Source organism: Nicotiana sylvestris, chromosome 8 (assembly GCF_000393655.2).
Source record: "Nicotiana sylvestris chromosome 8, ASM39365v2, whole genome shotgun sequence".
In the NCBI taxonomy this organism is placed as follows: Eukaryota; Viridiplantae; Streptophyta; class Magnoliopsida; order Solanales; family Solanaceae; genus Nicotiana; species Nicotiana sylvestris.
The window spans coordinates 205,815,707-205,832,440 of record NC_091064.1 but is presented as its reverse complement, the minus strand read 5'-3'; the positions used below and the strand labels follow the sequence as shown (position 1 = coordinate 205,832,440).

Sequence of the window (16,734 nt, the reverse complement as noted above, 5' to 3'; positions counted from 1 at the left end):
GCATTTGACTTAGGGGACTCAACACAGGGGTTGGGTCCGTCTAGGGCTAGCAACCTGAAATGAAAAGTCCATCCTAATGCATCCTACTTGTACTGTACATATATTTGTTTCGAACCGGCATGTTGACTGGCTTTTGAATCTCGGGAATGTTGAAAAATTGAGAAAAAGAGGAACAGAGAAAAGGAGAGAAATAGCAGTTAGAGAGTTAATTGATTATTTTAGAAAAACCAATGACCAAATACTGTCGAAACTCTGCCGAAATTTTGAGAAAATGGGAAAAGAAAAATGTTTTATTTTTATTAGTAAAAAGCAAAGGAAAAAGAAAAAGAGTCTTTTATTTTGGAAAGTTGTTTGTTGAAAAAAAAAAGTTTTTGTTTTAGTTTGAAAAAATAGGTTGTTTATTGTTTGTTGAAAATAAAAAAAAGAAAAAAAGGAGAGTCATTATTTTGTCTCGTTTTCAAAAAAAAAAAGGAAAAATAGTTTGTCTTGCCATGGAAAATGAAAAGAAAGAGCCCTGTTTTCAAAAATATAGTTAGTTTCTTTACCTGAACTACGCAGGTTTGAGTCTCACAGGGCGTGAGATACGTAGGCAACCTTCATCGGGTCCAACCTCCCCTTTGCAAAAATAACCAAAAATATTTCAGTTTAAATTTTTGCATGAATAAATCGGGTGATGCCGTTTTGTCAAAAACAGTCGAACGTTCCCGAGATGGACGCCGGAAGGATGACTTTGCATAACTGCCACCTTTGGTCAATTTTGATTTTTGACCGGTTGACTCTCACAGCCTTAAAATCTTCGTTCTTGGGAGTGTTGAAAGGCCGTGTTTGAAAACCGAGTCTTTCATTTTAAATTTGGAAAAGGAAATAGTTAATTTTGTTTTGAATCAAATAAAAGTTTTGTTTTTGCTTAAATAACCTTAATAAATATGCAGGATGAGCACGATGCAAAATGAACCTTTCTCAATAATGACTAAAATCCCTTTCGAGTTGCGGCTATGGTGGAACGATTTAGGCAAAGAAGGACAAGACGAAGTCAAGAAATATCTGAAAGGTCTAACGGGTTTGCTGGAAATCAAGCCTCGGGGTGATATTATAAGAGCGTTAGTCACTTGCTGGGACCCAGCGCACAATGTCTTCCACTTCCCAGATTTTGAGCTCACCCTAACTCTGGAGGAAATCGCCGGGTACATCGGAAATGCTGAGGTTCCGTTAAGAGAAAAATATCTGGTTGCTCCAAGAGCCATCACGGTGCATCGGTTTTTAGATTCATTAAAAATACCCAGGACAGTCCATAATCCAGATTTGGCAAAAGGCTTTTGTACTCTGCGCTTCATATACGACAGGTACGGCCACGTGGGAGGGTTTAACAAGACGGACATCAAGCTATGCAGTAAAAATAACCGTAAAAAATGGGATGAGCACAGACGGGTGGCTTTCATGATAACCTTTTTAGGCCTCCTGGTGTTCCCAAGGAAAGACGAGAATATTGATATAAAAGTAGCCGGGGTCGTCAGTACCTTGCTTGCTCAAAATGAAAGCACTCTTGCGCCTATGATCGTGTCTGACATTTTCCAAGCTCTCACTGCCTGCAAAGCCAGAGGAAACTTTTTTGAGGGGTGTAACTTGTTACTACAAATGTGGATGACTGAACATCTATGCCACCGTTCCCAGCTCTTGAGTTATGGTTCATCTGATAAGACATGTATATGAGAGTTTTACACAAGGATTGACGGGGTTATTCTGCCTAAAGGAGTAACAGCATGGATATCATACTTTCGAACTCTCACGGACAATCATATACAGTAGACATTGGGATGGTTGCATGTTGAAGAAATCATATACATGCCAGCAGCTAGGTCGCATTTTCTTTTGATGGGCCTTAAGAGCATCCAGCCTTATGCTCCATGTCGGGTTCTGAGACAACTCGGAAGATGACAAACAGTTCCTAGGGAGGAAGATCTTAGTGCTCAAATAATTGAGATTAGCCCTGACGGATAGTTTCCCGAAGCAAAAGTCCGCGAGATTTGGAATGAATGTCAATATCTACAAACAGATACTTGTGTGCAGGATCGGGCCAAAGGAGAAATGTCGCCAGAATACCTCGCATGGTACAAAAGAGAACTTGAACATCAGAGGCCAGCTAAAAGACACCACATCCAAGATTTCACTGAATCATCACAAGAACAATGGGGTTGGCTAGCAAAAGAAGAAGGCTATCAGGCTGAAATCGGCAAGCTGAAACAACAGATTGGAGCTCTGAAATTTGAGAACAGTGTGCAAGTTGCTGCTGATCAGGGAGAAAAGAACAGGTTGGCCCAAGAAAATGAGGCACTTAGGGCCCAAATCCAGCAAATGAGGATAGCTGCCAATAACCAACAAAGGAGCCGGTCGGACGAGCGGTTGATAAAGGGGCTGAAAAAGGAAATTAGTGAGTATCGGGATGAGCTGAAAAAATCCGAAGGCACCATAGCGGAACTCCGGGCATAGTGGGTAAAAAGAATAGAAGAACGCACATATTACATGCAACAATTAAAGAAGGATTATGAAAAGACCATCGCTAGTCTGAAAAGGAAAGTGATCACCCTTGAGGATAAAGCAGCTAAGCAATCTAAAGCTTTTGAGACCAAAAGTGGACATTGCTATGATTTACTGGCCCGAATGGAAGTAGAAATACAACAGCTGCAGGATCAGCATTTTCAGGATTCTCATGTGTTGGAGGCTCGCAATAATCAAGTAAGGTGATTGCTTATAGAAAAGGGTCGAACAAGAGACAGGATTGAGACCATTGCCCACGCCATCCTTAGGAGATGTCGGGCCTGTGAAGACATGACCCGCACTACCTTCTTTTCGGAAATGACGATTTACGTCAAGCAAACCATGTATGAGCTAGATCAACTTGAAAGGGATTTGGCACCTAAGCCCGCGGTGAGGCCGAACGATGCCCCGCGGGCACCCACTTTTGAAGCACTAATGTATTCATAGATTGAGTCTGTATTTGCCATTTTAGAGTTTGTTGTTTGTCGGTCTGTTTTTCTTTTTGCGTCCAAATATGCTAGTATGTTCGGAGTCTGTCTTTGAGTTTAGTTGGAGTCTATTCTTTTTCCAGTTCAGAATGTTTAGTTTGTAATAGAATGTTATGGTAATGGAAAATTTGAAAATACCCAAAAATTTGTTCCCTTATTCTGGCACTTATTTTCACGAACTACGCCTGGTCTGATTCGTGCAGGGTCACGATACGTAGGCAATCTCCATAGGATTCGACCGTAACCAAATTAAGAGAGAAAGAAAGAAGAAAAACAAGAGGGGTGGAAAAAGAATAAGAAAAGAAAAGAGCGAAAAAATAGGAAAGGGATAGAATGCAGAAAGAAAAGATGAAAGAGAGAAAAGAAAACAAAAGAAAGGAGAAAGCTTACAGTTGGAACTAAGGAAATGCCGGGATGACGCATGTGGTTGAACAAATGCATAATAGAAATGGTTAACTGTATAGGTGCATTCATGCCTAATGTGCGGTTATCAAGTCTGTTAAATCCTAATCACTAACGGAATTTTTGTCTACATGTGTAAGTCCAGGTAGGTGGTTAGTTGTTTGGCATTCTGGCAACTCATCCATATAACACCCGGTCTAAAGATAAAGTGAACATGACTGGCCCAGAATCTGATACGAGTATTGTTGACCCATCGAAAGAAGTAGAAGAAATGGATGTTCATGCAATGAGGGAGGAAATGCATAAGTTAAAGCAACAGATGGCTGAAATGTACCAAGCCTGGGCGAAAGGGCATCCACCGCCAGCTTATCCCACTAACCCCGCTTATATCCCACCATTGGCTCAGCCTCAGGAGCCACCCACTATGAATTTATCTCCAGCATTTCCCCTATACTAACAATGCCAAGGCACCACTTCTCATACATCAAAGGCTCCTCCATCCAAACAAGTCTCATACCCTCCTCCACCAATCACTCCCGTTTTTGTGGCACCTCCGCCTGCTACCCTACACCGGTCCCCCAGTGAACCTCTGTTCCAGACGCACGACAGCCAGTATTATCCCCCTGAGCCTACCTTCAAAGTGCCAGAACCCTACTCTTATACCCCTCATCTTGTTCTCACGGCAGGCACCGAAAAGCCGCCCAAAAACCCTGAGCAGGAGGAGATGATCAAAAAGGTCAAAAGCCTGGAGCAATCATTCCGAGACATGAGGGGGTTAGGAGGCCAAGTAAGTGTGGCCTATAAAGATTTATGTCTGTTCCCAGATGTTCAGTTACCAGTCGGGTTCAAGATGCCTAAGTTTGATTTGTACGATGGGCAGGGCGACCCAGTAGCACATTTAAGGGGATTCTGTAGCAAGATGAGAGGAGCAGGAGGGAGAGATGAATTGCTGATGGCATATATCAGCCAAAGTTTGAGCGGATCGGCATTGGAATGGTACACTAGACAAGACCATAGCAGGTGGTACACCTGGGACAACTTGGCCCAATCCTTCGCCTGTCAGTTTTAATACAATCTCGAAATCATCCCAGATCGACTGTCATTGACAAAGATCGAGAAGAAGCCCGGTGAGAGCTTTCGAGAATATGGGTTCCGTTGGAGAGAGCAAGCGGCGAGGGTTGACCCCCCGATGAAAGAGAGTGAAATGGTTGATTATTTCTTGCAGGCTTTGGAGCCCACCTATTTTGGTCATTTGGTGCAGCAGTGGGCAAGTCCTTTAATGAAGTTGTAAAAATGGGAGGCATGGTTGAGGAAGGACTCAAATCCAATAAGATCATGAGTTATTCAGCAATCAAAGCAACCACCCAAGCCATTCAAAACAACACTGGGGGTATGCTTGGGAAGAAGAAGAAAGAAGAGGTTGCAAATGTCGAATCCGGATTATGGTCCAGGTCTGGAAGCCCTTCACCATATTACAACCAACCCAGACCCCACCACCCAAATTACCCGTATACCCCATATGGCCCTCCTCAACACTATTATCCACCACCAGAGCCACATTTTTCCGTCCATCATGCCCAAACTTATACCCAGCCTCCAGCTCACGCGCAATGGCGTGCGCCGGCTACCCAAAACACATACCCAGCTTCACAAAACACATATCCACACCCGAGGGCTTATAGGCCAGGAGTCGGCTTTCGCCCGAACCAAACTTTTAGAAATGAGAAAGTCCAGAACAAAAGAACCTTTACTCCATTGGGAGAATCTTATACCACTCTCTTCCATAGATTGAAACAGCTTGGAATGTTGATACCACTCGAGCCCAAACCGCCAAATCTCCCTCCAAGAAATCTGGACCATTCGGTCAGCTGTGAGTATTGTTCAGGGATGCTGGGGCACGATACTAAGAAATGCTGGAGATTGAAGAACGCGATGCAGGAACTTATTGATAATCGTCGTATTGAAGTACAGGCTCCGGAGGCGCCAAACATTAATCAAACCCCGTTGTCGGCACATCATGAGGCCAACATGATTGAACTGCTATATAAGGGAGCAGAGCCTAAAAAGCCCTCACAGACGGTCATGATGATCCGTTCTATTGAAGCCAAGGAGGAGGAAAATGCAGTTAGGGCAAAGCCAACAACTCAGCCAAAAGGGGTGAACGACAAGCCAGTGGTGGTAATAGGGAAAGGGTCGTCCGTCGTCGCAAAGAAGCCAGAGCCAGCCAAGTTAGTGGTACCAGGGGCATCATCCGCACCTGTGGTTGTTGTGAAAGGGGCCTACATAGAACCAGTTTTCATAAAGCCGGTAGTCCAATTACCCGTGGTTGATAGCAAAGCCGTGCCGTGGAAATATGAAAAGGTAGTGGTGGCATACAAAGGAAAGGAAATTGAGGAAGAGAGTTGTGAGGCGCAAGGATTAACTCGGTCAGGACGTTGTTTTGCTCCCGAAGAGTTGAGAAAGGCCAGGGTTACTAAAGACAATCCAGTACTAGTCAAGAAGGCTGTGACGGAGGAAGAAGCGGAAGAGTTTTTGAAAAAGATGAAAGTACAGGATTATTTCATTGTTGAACAATTGAGAAAAATGTCGGCCCAGATCTCGTTGTTGTCATTACTGATCCATTCGGATGAACATTACCGAGCTTTGATAAAGATATTGAATGAAGCTCATGTGCCCGAAAAAATTTCAGTAAACCACCTGGAGACGATTACCAACAAAATCTTTGAGGTAAACAGGGTGACATTTTCCGATGATGAATTGCCCGTGGAGGGCACAGAACATAATAAAGCTCTCTACTTGACGGTCAAGTGTGAAGATTCAGTAGTTACTCGGGTGTTGATCGATAACGGGTCTAGTGCCAATATTTGTCCATTGTCTACACTAAACAAGTTGAAGATTGAGGATGATAGAATCCACAAAAATAGTGTTTGCGTGCGAGGGTTCGACGAAGGCGGAACAGACACAGTTGGGGATATTATACTTGAATTGACTATTGGCCCGGTCGAGTTCACTATGGAATTTCAGGTGCTGGACGTTACAGTATCTTATAAACTTTTGTTGGGTTGACCATGGATCCACGCGGCCAAAGCAGTGCCTTCCACGTTGCATCAAATGGTCAAGTTCGAGTGGGACAGACAAGAGGTCGTGCTACACGGGGAAGACCACACATGCGCTGTAAGTGATGCCATCGTGCCCTTTATGGAGACTGATGATGATAAAGGACCGTGGGTTTATCAGGTCTTCGACACAATCCCGGTGGATAAGGTGCCGGAGGGTAAAAGCATTCCACGTCCCAGGGTAGCAGCTGCGACCGCCATGGTAGTGTCAGAAATGTTAAGTAATGGGTTCGTGCTAGGGAAAGGTCTGGGGGCTGAGCTTCAAGGTATCGTTCAACCTGTTTCTTTGCCCAAGATTTTGGATACCTTCGAGTTGGGATTCAAGCCAACAGCGGCAGATGTTAGAAGGGCTCGTAAATTGGAAAAAAAATCTTGGGTTCTTCCCAAACCAATTCCACGCCTGTCCAGGTCCTTCGTCAGGCCGGGTGTCAGAAAGCAGTTATTGGCAAAAGTGTCAGGTTCACTGATTGGGGCAGAGGAGAACTTGGATAAGGTGTTCGAGAGGGTATTTGCTGAAGTGAACATGGTTGAGGCCGGTGAAGGGTCCAGCAAAGCAGATATACAGTACATCGGACCACGTGCTAAAATCAACAATTGGGAAGCTATTCCTCTTCCAATTCGGAGGGAGCCGTGGTAGTGGGTGTTTGTTTCCTTTTTGTTCACCTGGATTATTCCAGGGTTTGTAATTCAATTTCTATGTTCCGTCCGTTAGGATGAGTTAAAACCCTGTTATCTTTACATTTAATGAAATGCAATTTTTCTCCTTTCTTCAGTCCTAATTTTGTTTTCATTTTTCTTTTCTTTTTTGTAAAGTTCTTGTTATGCTAATATCAATGACATGACATGCATGAGGAATCTTTGGCCCAGTTTTAAAAGCCAATCTAACTCAGAAATATTAATACAAGAAATCGAATGTGATGATGAGGTGGAGTGTGACGTTGACGAGGCCTATGAGGAAATTAGTAAAGAATTAAGTCACTTTGAAGAAAAACTCAAACCTAACCTAAATGACACAGAAACAGTTAATCTAGGGGACCAAGACAATATTCGCGAAACTAAAATAAGTGTTCATATGGAGCCACAACTCAAGGATGAGATAATTAAAGTATTGTTCGAATACAAGGATGTTTTTGCATGGTCGTATGATGATATGCCGGGTCTAAGTACCGATTTAGTGGTTCACAAACTGCCCACTAATCCGGCACTCCCACCTGTCAAGCAGAAGCTGAGAAAGTTCAAAACGAACATAAGTGTAAATATCAAAGAAGAGATTACCAAGCAATTTGATGCAAAGGTCATTCGGGTTACGCGGTATCCTGCCTGGTTAGCTAATGTTGTGCCGGTGCCAAATAAAGACGGCAAGACCAGGGTGTGTGTCGATTATCGAGATCTTAACAAGGCAAGTCCAAAAGACAATTTTCCACTGTCGAACATCCATATATTAATTGATAACTGTGCCAAACATGAGATTGGTTCTTTTGTGGATTGTTACGCGGGTTATCATCAAATTCTAATGGACGAGGAAGACGTGGAAAAGACTGCATTCATCACTCCGTGGGGAACGTACTGTTATCGGGTCATGCCGTTTGGTTTGAAAAATGCTGGGGCAACTTATATGAGGGCAATGACAACAATATTTCATGATATGATACAAAAGAAAATCGAGGTGTACGTGGATTATGTGATCGTGAAGTCTAGACAGCAGTCTGACCATGTCAGGGATTTGAGGAAGTTTTTTCAAAGGCTTCGCAGGTACAGTCTTAAGCTCAATCCTGCAAAATGTGCTTTTGGAGTACCATCTGGGAAGTTGTTGGGATTTATAGTCAGCCGTCGGGGTATTGAACTAGACCCGTCGAAGATCAAAGCTATTCAGGAATTGATGCCTCCAAGAAACAAAACTGAGGTGATGAGTTTGTTGGGAAAATTGAATTATATCAATAGATTCATTGCTCAGCTCACGACAATTTGTGAGCCGATTTTCAAGCTGTTAAAGAAAGATGCTGCAGTTAAATGGACTGATGAATGTCAGGAGGCTTTTGATAAGATAAAGGGGTATTTGTCGAACCCACCCATGTTGGTCCCGCCAGAACCGGGTAGGCCTTTGATTCTATATCTAACGGTTTTGGATAATTCATTTGGTTGTGTACTGGGGCAGCATGATGTTACAGGTAGGAAAGAGCAGGATATCTATTACCTCAGCAAGAAGTTCACATCTTACGAGTTTAAGTATACTCATCTGGAGAGGACATGTTGCGCCCTAACTTGGGTGGCACAGAGGTTGAAACATTATTTGTCATCCTACACTACTTACCTCATATCTCGCTTGGACCCGTTAAAGTATATTTTTCAGAAGCCTATGCCCACAGGGAGGCTTGCAAAGTGGCAGATCTTGCTTACGGAGTTTGACATTATCTATGTGACACGGACTGCAATGAAAGCACAGGCGCTGGCAGATCATTTGGCAGAGAATCCAGTTGACAATGATTATGAGCCGTTGAAAACTTACTTCCCTGATGAGGAGGTGATGCATATTGATCAGTTGGAATAAGTTGAGAAGCCAGGATGGAGACTTTTCTTTGATGGGGCCGCAAATATGAAAGGTGTGGGAATAGGAGCAATACTTATTTCTGAAACAGGTCAGCACTACCCTGTTACGGCTCAGCTTCATTTATATTGTACGAACAACATGGCAAAATATGAGGCATGTATCTTGGGGTTGAGATTAGTTGTAGACATGGGTGTCCAGGAAGTCTTGGTCATGGGTTACTCGGACCTACTGGTACACCAAATTCAAGGAAAATGGGAAACACGAGACTTAAAGCTTATACTGTACCGACAATGTTTGCATGAGCTTTGTCAGCGGTTTCAGTCAATAGAATTTAAGCACATTCCAAGGATTCATAATGAAGTGGCCGATGCGTTGGCTACTCTAGCATCGATGTTACATCATCCGGATAAGGCTTACGTGGACCCTTTGCAGATTCAGGTCCGCGATCAGCACGCTTATTGTAATATGGTGGAAGAGGAACTTGATGGTGAGCCATGGTTTCATGACATCAAGGAATATGTCAGGATAGGTGTGTATCCGATACAGACCACAGGTGATCAGAAACGAACAATTCGATGGTTGGCAAGCGGGTTTTTCCTCAGTGGAGGAGTGTTGTACAAAAGAACTCCAGACCTCGGGTTGTTGAGGTGCATGGATGCGAGGCAGGCCACATCTATCATGACTGATATACATTCGGGAGTCTATGAACCGCATATGAGCGGGTATGTTTTGGCAAAGAAGATCCTACAGGCAAGTTATTATTGGCTTACTATGGAGCGAGATTGTATTAGTTTCGTACGTAAGTGTCATCAGTGCCAAGTGCATGGAGACTTGATTCATTCTCCACCATCATAACTACATACGATGTACGCACCATGGCCTTTCGTTGCTTGGGGCATGGATGTCATTGGGCCAATTGATCCAGTAGCGTCAAATGGGGACATGTTTATTCTGGTAGCTATAGATTATTTTACCAAATGGGTGGAAGATAAGACGTTCAAGTCTATGACCAAGAAAGTTGTGGTGGATTTTGTGCATTCAAACATTATTTGCCGGTTTGGGATACCGAAGGTGATTATCACAGACAATGGGGCTAATCTTAATAGTCATCTGATGAAGGAGACATGTGAGCAGTTCAAGATTACTCATCATCATTCTATTTCATACTGCCCTACGACAAATGGTGCGGTTGTGGAAGCCAATAAGAATATAAAGAAAATACTCCGGAAAATGGTAGAAGGATCTAGACAGTGGCATGAAAAGCTGCCTTTTGCATTGTTGGGGTACCACACCACTGTTCGAACCTCGGTGGGGGCAACTCCTTACTCTTTGGTATATGGCACAGAAGTAGTGATACCCGCAGAAGTGGAAATCCCGTCTCTCCGAATCATAGTAGAGGCTGAGATCAATGATGATGAATGGGTGAAAATCCGCCTGGAGCAGTTGAGTTTGATTGACGAAAAGGGATTGGCATCCGTATGTCATGGTCAGCTGTACCAGCAAAGAATAGCAAGAGCATACAACAAGAAAGTGCGTCCAAGGAAATTTGAGGTAGGACAGTTAGTATTGAGACGTATTTTGCCTCATTGGGCCGAAGCAAAAGGAAAGTTCGCCCCGAACTGGCAGGGGCCATTTGTCGTAACTAGAGTGTTGTCTAATGGTGCATTATATCTGACAGATGTGGAAGGGAAATGTGTAGAAATAGCCATCAATTCCGATGCTGTCAAAAGATACTATGTATGATTTCTTTATTTTGATTGTACTTGTTTGTATTTGGCATATTTCAAAGATTGAAATGATAAAGTCATTTTGTTCTGCTATCTAAACACTTTTACCCCTTGTCACCCCCTTTGAGCCTTATTTATTCTCTTTCATATCCCTCTTTCGGAATCAATGGCACCATTAAGAAACGCGAGTGCGGAAGAAAAGAAAATAAAAAGAAAAAGTAAAAAATAAAAAGAAAAAAAAGAAAAAGGAAGAAGGAAGAAAAGAAGGAAAAGAAAAGAAGAGGAAAATTGAAGGTGAAAAGTGAAAAGAAAAGAAAATGAAGAAAAGAAAAGAAAACAACAACGTATTCTCTATGACGCGAACTACGTTTGACTTGATCCCGAAAGGGTACGTATGCAGCCTCTCTGAGGTTCAGTCATACCAGAATAAAACCCAAAAGTCCCCAAGCAAAGAAACTGGGGCAGAGGTCGTGGTTGTTGTAAGAAATTTGATTTCAAAAGTTGTAATTTTAACCTATTTTAAAATTATTTTGAGCCTTTCATACCCTTTCTTTCTAACCCCGTCCAAAGCCCACATTACAGTCCAAAGAAAGAACTTCTGATCAATTTTTGAGAAATGCCAAGTCAAGCAGGTAAAGGTAATTCATGTCTGGGGCAACACTCTGGTTCAAGCAAGAAAAGCAAAAAGATAAAAATGAGAGAGTCTTATTGGTGAAAACCTGCACAGGCACCGTAAGGCGACGAGAGTTGAGAAAAAGAATAAAATGAGAGAGTCTTATTGGTGAAAATCCTCGCGGTCACCTTGAGGCGAAAGTGAGTTGAGAAATGGTTAATGGAGAAAGGTTTGTTGGTGAAAAAAACTGTTTCGAGGCATTGCAGGTCAAACAAGATTAAGGTTTGGGTGAAGTAATCAGTTGGTGGAAATTCTGAGGCAGTAAAGTATGGCAGTTGAAAGCTGGTTAGTAGGACTGATTGGGCCAGTTAGTCCGAAATGCATGTCACGGTCATTGGTGCCAGCTGTTCCGGTCAGATAAGTTTCTCTTCTTTGTCCTTTTAACAGTCATCCGGTTTTGGATTTTTCTTATCCTTAATTCATAAAATCATTGCGTTTCATTTTCTTTTGGGGGTTTCGTCCATCTAAAATGTTCCAATGTCAATTTGTGTTCAAAGCAAGAGGGAAAGTATTTCAAAACTCACTACCAACTTCCAAAAATGGTAAAACATGATGTGGTCAGAGCATGGCAACAACAACATGATGTAAAGGGGAATATGAGAGGTTGCCGGGAGTTTCATCGGTGGAATAATTGGAAATGTTGTGGGAAATGTAAAGGTTCAGACCAAAGGGTCAGAGGTATGAAACAACAGCACGGGTACATGACAGTCGGGTTGTCAGAGGTTAGGGAATTTGAAAGTCAGTCGGAAAGTCAAACGGTTCAGGGTCAGTTTGAGGAATTCAGTCAACACAAAGCAAGGGAATACATTTCAGTTTTTAAATTTTAAGTTTTGAAGTGGGGAGCCTGCCCCTATAACAAGGGAATACATTTCAGCTTTTAAATTTTAAGTGTTGAAGTGGGAAGCCCGCCCCTATAATAGAGGAATACATTTCAGTCTTTTAAATTTTAAAGTGGGGAGCCCGCCCCTATAACAAGGGAATACATTTTAGTTTTTAAATTTTAAGTGTTGAAGTGGGGAGCCCGCCCCTATAACAAGGGAATACATTTCAGTCTTTAAATTTTAAGTTTTGAAGTGGGGAGCCCACCCCTATAATAGAGGAATACATTTCAGTCTTTAAATTTTAAAGTTACACTTCATTTTTATCGCAATTCAAGTTTTAGTTTTCAATTCTTATTAGTATATGGTAACATGTACCCAGTTTTCCAAACTGGGGCAGAAAGCTTTCTTTGTTTGGTTCATTTTGTGAAGTCAGGAACCCGCCTGGATAACAGAGAAATACATACGGTTCAAGTTTCAGTAATCGGGAGCCTACCCGTACAATAAGAGAATACATTCAAGTTCAGCAATTTGAAGAAAGAAACAACACCTCAGTTTGTAGTTCGCAATGGCAACGAGGGGTTTTACCAAGAAAACACAAGACAATAAAGCAACGAGGAAGTACAACAACATGTTTGAAGAATTTAGATAGGATTTTGCAATTCCTAGGTCATAGTTTAGTTTAACTTCTTTTATTTTGCCATAGTGTAATAAGGAAAGTCAGCAAGCAGTAGCAGCAGCAATCGCAATGAAATCATAGCTCTTGGTAGTCCCAGCTACTAGACACTCCTGAACTACACTGATTTGATTCCTGTTTAGCCCAGGATATGTAGGCAACCTCCGAAGTAGGGTGCGGTCAACTCTTTCCAAAATGCCTCACATGGAATATTCAAACGGGCAAAAATCGCTCATATTTGCTCACTTATCTTTGCCCAAAAACTTTTCAGGTTTCCGAGCAAAGAGGGGCAGCTGTGAGCACGTGATTTTTGCCCAAAGCAAATTATTCCCAGAAATTCAAACAAAACAATTTCTTTATTGCTTTATATTTTTTGTGAATTTTGGTGTCATTTTTCTGCTAATTGTCGCATTTATATGTGCATTCTAATTCATTTGAAAAAAATACAAAAATATGCATTTGCATTTAGGATTTAATTTCATATTTTTAGGATTAATTAAGGTTTAATTTGTTTTAGAGCAAAATATGAAGAAAATAACAAAAATAGTTCACTTTTGCCTTTTTAATTGTTTAAATGTGAATTTGTCCCGAAATAGTTTTTAAAATAATTTTAGAAATCAATTTGTTTAATTTTGAAATATATTAGAATTGTATTTTAATTGTTGCAATTTTATAAAATCAGAAAAAATATACAAAAAATTGATAAAACAAACAAATGAAAAAAAAAGGAAAACAAAAAAAGAAATAGAGAAAGGGCTGCCCACGATTTGGGCCATGCCCAATTCATTTCACCCGGGCCCAACATTTCTTTCTTCTTTCCCACGCCCCAGGCCCAATCCAACACAGACCAGGTCCGGGTCCTCAAAAAGTCCAAACGACGTCGTTTTCACGAAGTCCATCTCAGCCGTTGTTTCTTGATCGAACGGATGAGATCGTCTTAGGTTGTTTTATATATATATATGTCCGAATATGCACCCCCCCCCATCTCGTCTCTCAAACCCCCCCTCCCCCGTCCATCTTTAACCCTAAAAACAAGCCGCCCTCATATCCTTCGCCGGAACCCTACCGCCGGCGAACACAACCTATGCCGTTGACCCCCAAAATTTCACCGTAAATTCTCCTTCCCCTCCTTTTTCCAACCCCCATGGTCATCTCCCTCGAATCATTCCTTATCTCCTCGAATCTTCGATGGAAGATTTTCCGACCACGACGAGACCTACCCCAAATTAACACCATGTGACCGCCTCAGCCTCCTCTACCCAACCCCCATAGCCCTATCACTCGACTCTCCCTGGAACAGCTCGAATATCAAATCGAAGGTTTCCAACCAAAACCCTAAGGCAAGATCTCCATGATTTCGGACCCTAACAACCCTAACCAGGTGTTTTCTTATGAAAACACATGGTTAGGGTGTTACGGGTCAGAAATTTCGGGGGATTTGGAGGAAAACCACTGGCCGGAGCTCTTTGTGGTCAGTGGATTCTTATTGGTATTTTTCTTTTATTTTCAATTTCTTTTTCCTTTTCTGATTTTCTGCATGTGTGAATTCCATGGTTAGTGTCTTGTTAATGTGCGTTTTAATTTTTTGTCAATATTGTTCTAATCATTGTGTCCTGATTTGATTAAGTCTAGTTGTTTGTTTGATTTTAATATGTTCCGATCCCTGATATTAGTTCGATTTATAATTTGTTAATTAGTTTTACTAAGATTTGCATGAATTAGTTTCTGGTGTTCCTTTAGTTAATTACTAATTAGTTCATGTTTGGCTTCAGTTTGATTAGTCGTCTAGCTAGTTCTAATTAGTTTAGTTTGTTTTGATCTGTTTATGGTTGAATTGGAATCTTTGGGAGACTATAATTAATTGGTAGTTAGGCTAACAGAGGGTTTTGAGTCAGTTAGTTAGGGGCTTAAAGCTTAGCTTGCTTGGGCAGTAATTTCAGGGAGGGAATAAGGGTAGTTTAGGCATGGAAAAGGGTAGTTGTATTAAGAATAGTAATTTTAAAACCAAGATAAGGGTAGTATAGGTATTGTATAGGTAAAAGAATACCCTAGGGCCTTCTAGAATAAGACTTTAGTGTAGATTTCGGTAAACTTAGGGGAGTAACTTGAGAAACAAGGCAGAAATTGAAGGACTAATTGGGAAAATCTGAAATTAAAAGGGGGAAAATGTGTGAGTGCCATGAAGAGCATTCTACCTTATTTGTTGCCTATAAAAGGCAACCCCAATACCTTCATTGGGGGATCTGAAAAAATTTCCCAAGGAAACTCCTCTCTGATTATTCAAATCTAAACTTGAAGTTCAAAACATTCAAAAAATCAAAAAAAAAAAATCACCATTTCATTGCTTTCTTCAGGTTGTTTTCGAATTCCAGCTTTAATTCAACTTTCTAGTTCATCTCGAAATCAAAAACAGTTTGAACTCTTCCGTGTCTGTTCAATAGTTGAAATCTGAAAGTGTTTGGAATTATTTGAGCACTGGTGTTGGTTTATTTGAGTTGGCTGTGGGTTATTCATTGAATGTGTGGATTGATGGGTTCATTGCTGGTTGTATTGGTGCTATTTTGGTTTTGAAAAGTTTCCTGGACCACTGATTCATTTCTGGGTTGAAACTGCTGTTTGACATTCCAAATCACTGTTGCTTGTTCTGCTGTTGCTAACTGCTCCTTCTTTCTTTGATATTCTGATTTCCAGGTACACGTTTTGAACTTGTTTCGATGTATCACTCCCTGTTGACAACATGAAATGAAATTGGAGCAAATTCTCTATTGTAGATCTTTAGCTTGTTATGTTTTAGATAGTTTGTCATGGTTTGGTGGTTGTACATTGTTATCAAATTCAAAATGCATAATTGAACTGAAACTGGTTATGTATTAAGGGGACTGTAAACTGTTATGTATCAGAATCAGGTGAGTTTATTTTTCGAGTTAATTACTAGTTGTAGTTAGCCCCTATTAGCTGATGCATACCCCTGTTGAATACTAGTTGTAATTAATTTCATAGAATAAGTCCATATTAGTTGTAATTAGATAGAATTTCTACTAGTTATTTTCATGTTCTCAATCTGAAATTAAGTAGGTCATGGTCCTAGATGAATATATTGGTTTAAATGTTGGATTCAAGTTTGAGTCTCAGCATGTTGATTCATAAGTGAGGAAGCTATTGTCCAGTCCCACTAGGATTCTGAAATTGATGATAAATCTCCAATTTTGTTTTCTAAAAATCGAATTGTTGTTGTATATTCCTAGACGGTTTTGAATGTCAAATAACGTAGTATAGATGTTAATCCCAACGATGTGAAAGGACTGTGGCCTGGTGATCATTTAAATTCAATTTCGTTCATAATTAGTATTGTGGCCTGTTTCAACTTGAGCCATATTTCTGGGCTCACCTTGGCCCAGTGGCGTGAAACCCTGCTAGAATAGCACAAGATCCATTGCTGATCATTTAGTTGCTAAGAACTGAAAGCTGGCGTATGTTTGGACCCTGAAGCTCAAGCTTCTTGTGAATCGGACTGGGGCCCAACAGACTGAAACCCATTGGGTTGCTGAATCATAGACCTAAGGTTTGGGCCTTTTGAGTGCTTCTAATGATAATTGATTGGTTAACTAATAAATTATGGCCTTTAGAGACAAATAAGAATAAAAATCGTAGTCTCTGTTAGTTTGGCCTTTTCATATAATGATGAGACGAGCCTCGCCAAATAAAATACGAAATGCGGGGCCCTCAATAAACGCTATGAATTCGGGAGGGC

The 16,734-nt window shown here is 41.3% G+C and overlaps 1 protein-coding gene across 1 annotated transcript; it reads left to right on the top strand.

The window, feature by feature from the left end:
* The first annotated feature begins 2,520 nt into the window (after positions 1-2,520).
* Positions 2,521-6,491, top strand: LOC138876282 (uncharacterized). Its single transcript, XM_070155192.1, has 2 exons — positions 2,521-2,738; positions 5,213-6,491. The coding sequence occupies exons 1-2, from the start codon at positions 2,521-2,523 to the stop codon at positions 6,489-6,491; spliced, it is 1,497 nt and encodes a 498-aa protein (XP_070011293.1).
* Positions 6,492-16,734: the final 10,243 nt, after the last annotated feature.

Bases quoted from the DNA above. Each gene is read 5' to 3' on its own strand.
- LOC138876282 (XM_070155192.1), top strand. From the start codon at position 2,521: ATGCAACAATTAAAGAAGGATTATGAAAAGACCATCGCTAGTCTGAAA. The intron at 2,739-5,212 runs GTGATTGCTTAT...TCTCTTCCATAG, and splicing joins GCTCGCAATAATCAAGTAAG to ATTGAAACAGCTTGGAATGT.